Source organism: Musca autumnalis, unplaced genomic scaffold, assembly GCF_047663935.1.
Source record: "Musca autumnalis isolate F117 unplaced genomic scaffold, ASM4766393v1 scaffold_4, whole genome shotgun sequence".
NCBI lineage: Eukaryota > Metazoa > Arthropoda > Insecta > Diptera > Muscidae > Musca > Musca autumnalis.
In genome coordinates this window covers 226,873,961-226,887,297 of record NW_027411977.1, presented here as the reverse complement: position 1 = coordinate 226,887,297, position 13,337 = coordinate 226,873,961, and the positions used below count along the sequence as shown (strand labels likewise).

The window sequence follows — 13,337 nt, the reverse complement described above, 5'->3', positions numbered from 1 at the left end:
TGGACAGAATACCTTCTTAAGGTGTACTTTGACCAGAAGATCTTTTAAAGGACAGATAACGTCCAAAAGGTCTTTTAAACACAGAAGGCGTTCTTAAGGTCTTCAAAGGACAGAATATCTTATAAAGGTATTTTATAGACAGAAGACTTTATAATGATCTATGGACAGAAACATTCTGAAGTTGAAAAAGACCTTGTAGAGGTCACATATAATTTGTTTAGATTTTCTGCAAAGGATATGTATTATATGCAATATATATGTATGTATACATATCATTTTATTTTGTATATTGCATTTGAAATGTCAACAAATAAAATAATTTATTGTCACACATAAATAAAAAGCTATTTTGTTTAAAATTATTTAATGATTTTGCAATAAACAAAACACAAGAAAAAGAAACAAGAATAACAAACGCCAGTGGCGGTTGTTTCTCTTTTTTTGGCAGTTGACAAAACATTAATGGCTGTTTGCGAAAAATGTTGTTACTGTTGCCTATAGCCATATTTTCTTATTGGCACGATATTGAGAGACGTACATGTGGGTATCTAAAGGGGGATAAGTTAAGGAATCATGAAGACCCCCAGAGTGATATTCCTTTGTTTCGTCTACTTGTCCATTAATATATCGCCAATTTAAAAAGAACAAAAAAAATCAAAGCTACGCTCATGTTTCTTTAATTATTTTGACGCTTTGGTTTATTTGCCCACAAACAACAAATTAAAGCAAAAAAGAGGTTGATTTTTTTGGTTTTGTTGTAAACAAAATAAAATTGTGGTCAGCAAAATATTGTTGTTAGGTTTATGAAGCAGTAATTAAAAAGTTTTTTTTTAATAAAAAAAAATATGAAATAAAAACTTATGACAAAAGTTCATTGACTTTGGAGGAAAAATTTGTTTAGTCAGTGAAATTACATATTTTAGTTTTTTTCTTGGCTTTGGAAAATTAAATCTCTTGGGAGCCAAAAGCGTTGTTAAACATTTTTGTTCAGTGTGCCAATGAGAAATACGATCAGTATTTTTTAATAAATGTCTCTCTTTATAAAAATATTTTAAATATTCTTTAAGTCTTCTTTATTATTTAAACATTTGTAACTTTATCTAGCTTACTGTAATTTTAATGGACTGCCCCCTCCCGCACTTCTTCCTCCACCGCCTTCTCAATATCAGCAGCAACATTTTTTTCATTGTGTCAAAAAATAAAATACCAAACATTTGTTCTGTTTATGTTAATTTTTTTTTTATCGCGGCGCTATCATGAATGTCATTAACATAAGTTATTGTTAAAAGAATGGAGAAGAAGAAGAACAAGAAAGCAACAAAAAAGTTAAATTTGAAAATAAAATGTTATGTTTAATGGTGCCTCTGCTCACACATATCTCGGTTAATCGGAGTTGTTTATGGGCCGAAGACGATGACGATGAATTCCTATCTGTCACTCCATAAATTCATTGGCAGTTGTTTTTGTTTTTGTCTTTCCCAGCTCTTGGCCAAAATGTCGTTAAAGAGATATTGTTAATTGTTGTTGGTGCTACTTGCGGGGGTGATAAACATGCCATGGATGATGCTCTGATGCTGGGATGAATGGAGATTTTCCAAAAAAAATAAAAAACCCATCCAGCTCTACAAATTATACAAATTGTATAATTTTCTGGCCATTATGGCTTATCTAGACTTCTCGGCAAAGACATCTAAATGGCCATCGGCATTGGAAAATATTATTGGCAGTGTCAAACTTGAGGCAAGTCAACCATTAAAAATGTTGATATCGGCAACAATACAGGGGATGCACTACTGATCTGATTCCAATAGTCACAGGCAGACAGCCAAACAGGCAGTCATCCCACTAACCATCCCCCTCTACCCAGCCATAGCGGCTTGTCAAGGTGCCATCATTTGCTGCTTTTGTTGTTGTAATTTAGTCTCTTTTGTCTCTATCTGACATTAATTAAATAGAAGTGGGTGTCAACGAAGCTACGCGCATCGTACCACGACGTGTCGTCAATGTCTATTGTCGCATTTGTCTGTTCCATAGACAGTCTGTCATTTAGGAGGCGCCTCATTTATAAATTATTATTGAAATGAAAGTATGTATGACGGAGTGTGTGTGTGCGCGAGTAAGCGTGTGAAACAACAGCAAAAATCGCTACAAAAGCTGCTGTTAATTGATTTGCCATTTTTGTTGGTTTTTTTTTTTTATGGTAGAAATGCAATTACGTGGGAAGTTTCAGTTGTCTTGCAAATCGCCACATAACGGGGTAAATAACTTATTGATGAAAAGATATTTATTGTCAATTATCGATTTATTTATATTTTTTTATTTCCCCCTTTTTAAAACAAAGAATAATTGTAAATTAATAACACGTCTTGGTTTTAACAGAAAATAACTTTGTAAAGAATACAAAGTAACAATTGTTGCAAAGGAGGCTGAGACGAATATTTAAATTTAATAATTAATTTAAAAAGTATGAAAGGTAAATGTTATAATTTATTTTATAACAAAAAATGAAAATTGAATAAGAAATCTTAAATAAATTATATGAAATAATTTATTTCATATTGGAAAAGGTCGATCGACGCAGAACTGCAAGCAGCAAACTATTCATGGAACGACGTCAGTCAAACTTCGCACAACAGAGTTCGATATAAAAGGATGGTTCAGGCCCAATGCTCCACAGGGAGTGAGGGATAACAGAAGAAGAAAAAATCTATTTTAAAATATTTTCTATCCATTAAGAAATATTCTGTCTGTCTTCTGTCAATAGAAATTCTAATTTTGGAAGACCCCTAAAACATCTTTTCTCCATAGAAGACTTATGGATGCTATGATTGGTATGATTTTCAATGTACAATTTTATGTCTCTTATAGGTCCTTTATAAAAATATCTTTAAAGTCTTCAAAGCGCCTCTTAAGACTCTCTATATACAAAAGGCTTTATTGAGTCTCTTTTGAATGTCTTCAGTCTGACAAGTCCTGTAGAAGGCAATACATTTTTAGAGGACCTCAATAAGATCTTCCTTCCATAGAAGGTGTGTAGTAGGTATTTCATTCATAGAGGATCCTTATCCATACGACCCTTGAGGACTTAAGAAAATCTTCTGTACATAGCAGACATTTAGAGGTTTCTGTCTCCAGAAGACCACTAGAAGCACTTTTCCTTAGAGGACTTATGGAAGGTTTTCTAGCCTTAGACAGCAAGAGAAGGTTTTGTTTCCTTAGAAGAACCTTAGAAGGTCTTCCGTCCGTAGAAGACATTTAGAAAGTATCCTGTCCTAAGAAGACATCTGAAAGGCATTTTGTCAATAGAAAACCTGTATATAATCTTCTGCTCTAAAAGACCTTTAGAAGGTCTTCTGTTTATAAATTACTTAAAAAAAGATTCTGCTTATCGAAGACCTTCAGTATGTCTTCCGCCCATAGCGAAGCGGTGGACGGGCATAGAAGACCAACAGAAGAAGATCTGTCCGAGAAAGACATTTGAGAGATCTTCTGTCAGAGATGACCTTTAGAATGTATGCGGTTTATAGAAGACATTTAGAAGGTTTTCGGAGCTTGGATGACCTTTACAAGATCTTCCGTCCTTAGCAGACCTTGAAAAAGATTCTCTCGATCTACAAAAGTCTTATCCATATAAGCACTCTAAAGACCTGCAAAAGGTATTCCGCCCATAGAAGGCCTATGGAAGCTTTTCAGTCCAAAAAAGATCGTTAGAAGGTCTTCTGTTCTTAGAAGATCTTTAGAAGGTCTTTTGGGCACAGGAAACATTTAGAATGACCTCTGGTCATAGAAGATCTTTAGACGGTATTCTGTCCACATAGGACCTTTAAAGAGTATACTGGCCATTGAAGACTTTTGGGAGGTCTTCGGTCCTTAGAAGACCTTTTCACATTGTTCTGTCCTCAAAAGACCTATAGAAGGCCTTCTGACCATAGAATACCTTCATAACGCCTTTTGTTAGTAAAAGCCCTGTGGAAGATCTAGACGACAGATAGGCGGTCTTTCTGGCCATAGAAGAACTTTAGAAGGTCTTCTGGCCATAGAAGACCTTTATAAGGACTTTTGGCCATAAAAGATTTTTAGACGGTCTTTTGTCCTTAGAAGACTTATAGAAGTTCTTCTGTCCTTAAAAAACCTTAGAAGACCTTCTGACCATAGAATACCTTTAGAAGGATCTCCGACCATAGAAGATCTTAAGACGGTCTTCTGTCCTTAAAAGACCTATAGAAGTCTTTCTGAAGGATCTTTAGAAGGCCTACTGGCCATTAAAGTCTTTTAGGAGGTCTTCTGCCCTTAGAAGACCTTTAGAATGCCTTCTTCTGTGTATATAAGGCCTTAGGTGGTCTCCTTTCCATAGACAATCTTTAAAAGGCCTTCTGTCCATAGAAGTCTTTTAGATGGACCAGATCCTTAGAAGACCTTAGAAGTTTTTCTTTCTTTGGATGACTCGATAAATTCTTCTGTCCTCAGAAGGCCTTCTGTGCAGGGAATTCCTTTAGAAGGTCTTCAGTTTATAGATCTTTTAAACCCCTTCTGCCTATAGAATACCTTAAGAAGGACTTCTGTTCATAGAAGACCTTTATAAAGCCTTTTGTCCATAGAATATCTCTAAAAGGTCTTCTGCTCATAGAAGACCTTTGGTGGTCCATAGGAAACCTCTAAAATGTATTATGTCCCAAGAACATTTAGGAAGGTATTTTTTAAATGCAATTTTGTGGCAGGTGGAATCCTTAAATTCAAAAAAAAAAATTAAATCCACGTTTTGTGGCCTGAGAACACCTCAGAAAATATTTTAAAAACTCCACGTTTTGTGGCCTGAGAACACCTGAAACAATATTTTAAAAATCAACTTTTTGTGGCCTGAGAACACCTGAAACAATATTTAAAAATCCACTTTTTGTGGCCTGAGAACACCTGAAACAATTTTTTAAAAATCCACTTTTTGTGGCCTGAGAACATCTCAAAAAATATTTAAAAAAAATCCACGTTTGCCTGAGAACACCTCAAAAAATATTTAAAAAAAAATCCACGTTTGCCCGAGAACACCTCAAAAAATATTTAAAAAAAAATCCACGTTTGCCTGAAAACACCTCAAAAAATATTTTAAAAAAATCCACGTTTTTCTGAGAACACATCAAAAAAATATTTTAAAAAATCCTTGTTTGCCTGAGAACACCTCAAAAAATATTTAAAAAATTCACGTTTGCCTGAGAACACCTTAAAAATATTTTAAAAAATCCACATTTGCCTGAGAACACCTCGAAAATATTTTAAAAAAATCCACGTTTGCCTGAGAACACCGCAACAAATATTTAAAAAAATCTACGGTTGTCTGAGAACACCTCAAGAAAATATTTTAAAAAATACACTTTTACCTTAGAACACCTCAAAAAATATTTTTAAAAATTCACGTTTGCCTGAGAACACCTCAAAAATATTTTAAAAAATCCACGTATGCTTGAGAACACCTCAAAATTTTTTTTTTAAAAATCTACGTTTGTCTGAGAACCCCTCAAAAAATATTAAAAAAATCCACGATTGCCTGAGAACACCTCAAAAACTGTTTTTAAAAATCGACGTTTGCCTGAAAACACCTCAAAAACTATTTTAAAAAATCCACATTTGCCTGAGAACACCTCAAAAAATATTTTAAAAAATACACGTTTGCCCGAGAACACTTCAAAAAATATTTTAAAAAAATCCACGTTAGCCTGAGAACACCTCAAAAAATATTTTAAAAAATCTACGTTTGCCTGAGAACAACTCAAAAAAATGTTTTAAAAACCCCACGTTTGCCTGAGAACACCTCAAAAATATTTTAAAAAATCCACGTTTGCCTGAGAACACCTCAAAAATATTTAAAAAAATTCCACGTTTGCCTGAGAACACCTCAAAAATATTTAAAAAAAATTCACGTTTGCCTGAGAACACATCAAAAATTATTTTAAAAAATCTACGTTTGCCTGAGAACAACTCAAGATAATTTAAAAAGTCCACCTTTGCCTAAGAAACCCTCAAAATATATTTTTAAAAGTCAACGTTTGCCTGAGAACACCTCAAAAAATATTTTTAAAAGTCCACGTTTGCCTGGGAACACCTTAAAAAATATTTTAAAACATCCACATATTTTAAAAAAATCCACGTTGGCCCGAGAACAGCTCAAATCATATTATAAAAAATCCACGTTTGCCTGAGAACACCTCAAAAATATTTAAAAAAAAATAACTCAAGATTGCCTGAGAACGCCTCAAAAAATATTTAAAAAAATAACTCAAGATTTAAAAAATCCACGTTTGCCTGAGAACACCTTAAAAAAATATTTAAAAAAGTCACGTTTGACTGAGAACACCTCAAAAAATATTTGAAAAAATCCACGTTTGCGTGAGAACAACTCAAAAAATATTTAAAAAAATCTACGTTTGTCTGAGAACAACTCAAGATACTTTAAAAAGTCCTCCTTCGCCTAAGAAACCCTCAAAATATATTTTTAAAAGTCCACGTTTGCCTGAGAACACCTTAAAAAATCCACATTTGCATGAGAACACCTCGAAAATATTTAAAAAAATCCGCGTTTGCCTGAGAACACCTCAACAAATATTTAAAAAAAATCTACGTTTGTCTGAGAACACTTCAAGAAAATATTTTAAAAAATACACGTTTACCTTAGAACACCTCAAAAAATATTTAAAAAATCCACGTTTGCCTGAGAACACTCAAAAAAAATATTTTTAAAAGTCCACGTTTGCCTGTAAACACCTTAAAAATATTTTAAAAAAATACACGTTTACCATAGAACACCTCCAAAAATATTTTAAAAAATCAACATTTGCCTGAGAACACCACAAAAATATTTTAAAAAAAATCCACGTTGGCCCGAGAACAGCTCAAAACATATTGTAAAAAATCCACGTTTGCCTGAGAATACCTCAAAAAATATTTTAAAAAATCTAAGTTTGCCTGAGAACAACTCAAGATACTTTAAAAAGTCCACCTTTGCCTGAGAACACCTCAAAAATTATCTTAAAAAATACACATTTGCCTGAGAACACCTCAAAAATATTTTAAAAAAATCCACGTTGGCCCGAGAACACGTTCTGTGGCCTAAAGACCCCTCAAAAATTGGTTAAGATCCATGTTTTGTGGTCTGAGGGATTCTCAGAAAATTTATTTAAAAAATCCACGTTTTGTAGTCTGAGGTCTGCTTAGAAAATTTATGTCAAAAAGTCCACGTTTTGTGGTCTGAGGCCTCTTTCAAAAATTCACATTTGGTGGCCTGAGGACACCTCAATAAAATAGTTTCAAATATCCGTTTTGTGCTATGAGGACACCTGAAAAAATTGTTTCACAAATTCCCATTTTGTGGTCTGAGGACTCCTTAGAAAATGTCGTAAACATTCCGTTGTTTTTTTTTTTTTTGCCGACAAAGATATACTCTCAGCCTATGTGTATTGAAACTTTCATCTACGGAAAGATCGAATGTTGTTAGGGTACTTTCAGAATTTCGTAGCCATTTTTGGACATTTGAACTTGCCGACAAAAATATGGATTAGGATTAAAGTTCAAAACTGTTGCTGAGGAAGTATTTAAAGTAATGGACCGACATAGTCCATTATGGAAGTGGATCTTATTTTTGGAGTCGATAGGTGTCGCGTCTACTAGTCAGTTTAGTGGGTCATCATATAACTTTCCTAAGGATTTTCGGACAAACCCTAAACTGCACTTAGACACAAATGTTGAACTTTTGTGGGGAAGTATCCTAAGAAGAGGACCGATATGTGTCATTTTAGAAGTTATACTAAATTTGGACAAATTATTAGATGATCCAAGGTTTGGACCTAATTGGTTGTCCGCTTCAACAGATATCGTGCATACCATTTTAGTGACACTTTTAAATACAGGGGGAAATACCGTAAGTTGTGGACCAGTAATGCCCATCTTCGAATTGAAACTAAGTTTGGAGAAAATACGATGAAGCCCAAATTTGGACCAAATCGGTTGACCAGTTCGAGATATGGTGCCATAGGGGATGTTTACATTTTTCGGGCTGTTTTCTCAAGAAGTATGGACTTGCCCCTGAAAAAACGTTTACAATTGCGGCAGCGAATGCAAGTTGCTTCAACAACAAGTAAAAAAGTATCAGTCAGCTTTGCCGACAGAGATATACCCTCAGCCTGTGTGAATTAAAATATTTTTTTCTTGAATAAAAAAAGTAAAAAAATATGGATTAGTATAAAAGCTCAAAGCTTCGAGGGTTGTCATGCGCTCCAGCCACTGCACCATATGTGGTATGGACTTGCCCCTGATAAAGATTTTACCGCCGTAATGGAGAAAGCGAATGCAAGTTGCTTCTACAAAAATCAAAATGATTCGAGAGCAGGGGTTAAAGTGAATTTATCTAAAATTTTGTGTGGAAGGTACCCGAAGGAGTTAACAAATATAGTCCATATTCGAAACTGATCTATATCTGGTAGATATACATATTAGGATGTGTATGGACCAAATCGGTCACTCCCATTAAGAGTTATCGTGTGCATAATTTTTTCGAACATTTTTGAGCTTTTGTGGGGGAGGTACCTGAAGGAGTGGACCGATATGTCTTATCTTCGAACTTAAATTAAGTTTGCACAAATGGTACGAATAAATTTATTTAAAAAGTCCACTTTTTGTGGCCTCAGGTCAGCTCAAGAAAATTTATTTAAAAAATCCACGTTTTATGACCTTTGGTCAGCTCAGAAAATTTATTTAAAAAATCCACGTTTTATGACCTGTGGTCAGCTCAAGAAAATGTATTTAAAAAATCCACGTTTTATGGTCTTAGGTCAGCTCAGAAAATTTATTTAAAAAATCCACGTTTTACGGTCTTAGGTCAGCTCAGAAAATTTATTTAAAAAATCCACGTTTTATGGTCTTAGGTCAGCTCAGAAAATTTATTTAAAAAATCCACGTTTGATGATCTTAGGTCAGCTCAAAAAATTTATTTAAAAAATCCACGTTTTGTGGCCTTAGATCAGCTCAAAAAATTTATTTAAAAAATCCACGTTTTGTGGCCTTAGATCAGCTCAAAAAATTTATTTAAAAAATCCACGTTTTGTGGCCTTAGGTCAGCTGAAAAAATTTATTTAAAAACTCCACGTTTTGTGCCCAAGGTCAAGTATGGACTTGTCCCTGAAAAATGTTTACCGTCGTAATTGAGGCAGCGAATGCAAGTTGCTTTAACAAAAATCTAAGCCAAATTTTGGATCTAATCAGGTGATCCATTCGAGAGTTATCGAGCGCTCCAGCCAGCCAAACAGACAAATTTACGTTATGTGGCCTAAGGTCAGCTCAAAAAAATTATTTAAAAAATCCACGTTTTGTTGCCTAAGGTCAGCTCAAAAGATTTATTTAAAAAATCCATGTTTTGTGGCCTTCGGTCAGCTCAAAAAATTTATTTAAAAATCCACGTTTTGTGGCCTAAGGTCAGCTCAAAAAATTTATTTAAAAAATCCACGTTTTGTGGCCTTAGGTCAGCTCAAAAAATTTATTTAAAAAATCCACGTTTTGTGGCCTAAGGTCAGCTCAAAAAATTTATTTAAAAAATCCACGTTTTGTGACCTAAGGTCAGCTCAAAAAATTTATTTAAAAAATCCACGTTTTGTGGCCTTAGGTCAGCTCAAAAATTTTTTTTAAAAAATCCACGTTTTGTGGCCTAAGGTCAGCTTTAGAAATTTATTTAAAAAATCCACGTTTTGTGGCCTAAGGTCAGCTTTAGAAATTTATTTAAAAAATCCACGTTTTGTGACCTAAGATCAGCTTTAGAAATTTATTTAAAAAATCCACGTTTTGTGGCCTAAGGTCAGCTTTAGAAATTTATTTAAAAAATCCACGTTTTGTGGCCTAAGGTCAGCTTTAGAAATTTATTTAAAAAATCCACGTTTTGTGGCCTAAGGTCAGCTTTAGAAATTTATTTAAAAAATTCACGTTTTGTGGCCTAAGATCAGCTTTAGAAATTTATTTAAAAATCCACGTTTTGTGGCCTAATGTCAGCTTAAGGAATTTATTTAAAAAATCCACATTTTGTGGCCTCAGATCAGAAATTGTGGTCTGACAATTTCTCAGAAAATGTATTTAAAAAATCCACGTTTTGTGGTCTGAGGTCTGCTCATAAAAATTTATTTACAAAATCCACATTTTGTGGCTTCTGAATTCCTGAGAGGATTTATTTCTTTAAAAATCCTTTATCGACACTAGCAGACATTTAAAAGACCTTCTGTACTTTTTTAATTTTTATAGTGAAAATCAGTCATAGCTATTATGAGCTACCGTTTGAACAGTTGTGCCACTTTTAATTTCACATGAAAATGAAAACAAAACCCTAGACAAAAATACAAACATTCCGCGCATACCTTTCAGATGAATCACTTGCTCATGCAATGTTTGGGTGCTGGTGATCCATCCACACTTGATCAAATAAAAAAACAGGCACACAAACGAGAAAAGAATAACCAAATAAAATAACTTCATAATAATGCAATAAAACGGCGGAAAAACTATTACAATTTCCCAGGCCGGGATGCAAAGAACAGATGCTTTTTTTTGCAAAGCAGAAACACTGCAAATATAGTTGTCATGGCATGGGGTTGGAAGAGAGTGTTGATGTTCTGTGTTTTTTTTTTTTAATTTATAGGGAGAAGTATTGAAATTAAATCACCATGATTACGTGTGTCGAGCAGGGTGATGATGAGTCACCTTGATTGTGGTGCAAAATAAATACACCGTGCATCACATAGCCATCCATGTTGTTGTCTCTTCGAACAGATGTTCCTGTGTGATTATGAAATACTGCTGCTGCTTCTGTTGCACACTTCATTTTCGATTTCTTTTGAAGTTAATTTTATTTTTGTCGACTAGTCAGTTCAGCTTCTGCATGCGGATGGATGGCTGGCTGGTGTTTTTTAATTCTTCTTCAGAAACGAAATCTAGAACACATATGTTGTTGGTCTTTTGTTTATCTTAATGACTGACTGACTGGCAGTCGGCAAAGGTGTGAGCAAAAATTTTTAGGCCAACAATTTTTATGATTTTTTATTTCATGAAAAAAAATTTTTGTCAGAATTGTTTACTGCAGTATTATTAAGAAATAAATTTTAGGAAAACTTTTTTCACAATCCATGAAATTTAGAAATTCTGGGAATTTCGAAGTCATTACATTTTCCTTTCAGGTGGTAGAGTTTTGTTTTTTGGTTACAATTATTTTCAAATAAATTTTCTCTATTACAGCTTTTTACATAATTCTATTTATAACAAGGCCAAAAGTACTCGCATGACACTGCCTACACAACTATTACCTACTAATGCATAATAATATTTCTCACATGCTCGTGATTTTTAAGACTACTCTCCTTTTATCCCCATTGACACCTGAAAATCCATGGCGGGAATTATCACAATTAAAAAGGGAATTTCATCTCTTTGATGTTCGGCCGCTTGGTAGCCGAAATTTCGACACAATATATTTATCACTTTGTTTGAAAGAAGGGGGGAACTAACACTCCCCCCTATCTTCTCATTACCCGTGTATAACAAATAATTTTATTCAAATATGTTTGTTTGAACATTTGTTTATTTTTTTCGTAGACTTTTTGTGTATGCCACCCACGTCACGTGAATAACAGCAAATAGACTGCGTCATAATGCCCCATCCCATGCCAGCCAGCCACGGCACAAGAGAAGACCCCAAATAGACAACAAATTATTACACACATACACACTCCCCTCCTCGCACACTGACTGACTCACAAGCAAAGACATCACCAACAAAAAAAAAAAAAAAAATAATAACGAAAAAATTATACAAAATTAATTTCATGATCATGAATAACAAATTTGAAGATCAGGGTGTTCATAAATAATAAATATTTTCAAAATAATATGTTCGGATTATTTGTTTGTTTGGGGGTATTATGACAGAACAATAAAGTTCCCATTTTATTTCAAATTATGAGAAATTTATTGCTATTCTAATTTCGTAATTAATTAAGCAATAGACAATTTCACTGGATGACGACCATAATCATAATGTTAAATTTCTGAGCCGACCTAAGACCACAAAACGTGAATTTTTTAAATAGAATTTCTGAGAAATTCTCCGACCACAACTCGTGAATTTTTTAAATAAATTTTCTGAGAAATTTTCAGACCACAAAACGTGGATTTTTTAAATAAATTTTCTGAGAAATTTTCAGACCACAAAACGTGGATTTTTTAAATAAATTTTCTGAGAAATTTTCAGACCACAAAACGTGGATTTTTTAAATAAATTTTCTGAGAAATTTTCAGACCACAAAACGTAGATTTTTAAATAAATTTTCTGAGAAATTTTCAGACCACAAAACGTGGATTTTTTAAATAAATTTTCTGGGAAATTTTCAGACCACAAAACGTGGATTTTTTAAAATAAATTTTCTGAGAAATTTTCAGACCACAAAACGTGGATTTTTTAAATAAATTTTCTGAGAAATTTTCAGACCACAAAACGTGGATTTTTTAAATAAATTTTCTGAGAAATTTTCAGACCACAAAACGTAGATTTTTTAAATAAATTTTCTGAGAAATTTTCAGACCACAAAACGTGGATTTTTTAAATAAATTTTCTGAGAAATTTTCAGACCACAAAACGTGGATTTTTTAAATAAATTTTCTGAGAAATTTTCAGACCACAAAACGTAGATTTTTTTAAATAAATTTTCTGAGAAATTTTCAGACCACAAAACGTGGATTTTTTAAATAAATTTTCTGGGAAATTTTCAGACCACAAAACGTGGATTTTTTAAATAAATTTTCTGAGAAATTTTCAGACCACAAACGTAGATTTTTTAAATAAATTTTCTGAGAAATTTTCAGACCACAAAACGTGGATTTTTTAAATAAATTTTCTGAGAAATTTTCAGACCACAAAACGTGGATTTTTTAAATAAATTTTCTGAGAAATTTTCAGACCACAAAACGTAGATTTTTTAAATAAATTTTCTGAGAAATTTTCAGACCACAAAACGTGGATTTTTTAAATAAATTTTCTGAGAAATTTTCAGACCACAAAACGTGGATTTTTTAAATAAATTTTCTGAGAAATTTTCAGACCACAAAACGTAGATTTTTTAAATAAATTTTCTGAGAAATTTTCAGACCACAAAACGTGGATTTTTTAAATAAATTTTCTGGGAAATTTTCAGACCACAAAACGTGGATTTTTTAAATAAATTTTCTGAGAAATTTTCAGACCACAAAACGTGGATTTTTTAAATAAATTTTCTGAGAAATTTTCAGACCACAAAACGTGGATTTTTTAAATAAATTTTCTG

At 33.0% G+C, this 13,337-nt stretch overlaps 2 protein-coding genes across 3 annotated transcripts in view; one reads left to right on the top strand and one right to left on the bottom strand.

Moving 5' to 3' along the window:
• The window catches only part of LOC141401666 (uncharacterized), a 41,077-nt gene extending 39,494 nt beyond the window's left edge, over positions 1-1,583 (top strand). The window contains exon 4 of the mRNA XM_073982005.1: positions 1,483-1,583. Coding sequence (XP_073838106.1) covers positions 1,483-1,583 — 101 coding nt within the window. The remainder of the gene's footprint in view (positions 1-1,482) is intronic.
• The window catches only part of Rcd2 (Reduction in Cnn dots 2), a 496,295-nt gene that overhangs the window by 440,204 nt on the left and 42,754 nt on the right, over positions 1-13,337 (bottom strand). The window lies entirely within an intron of this gene.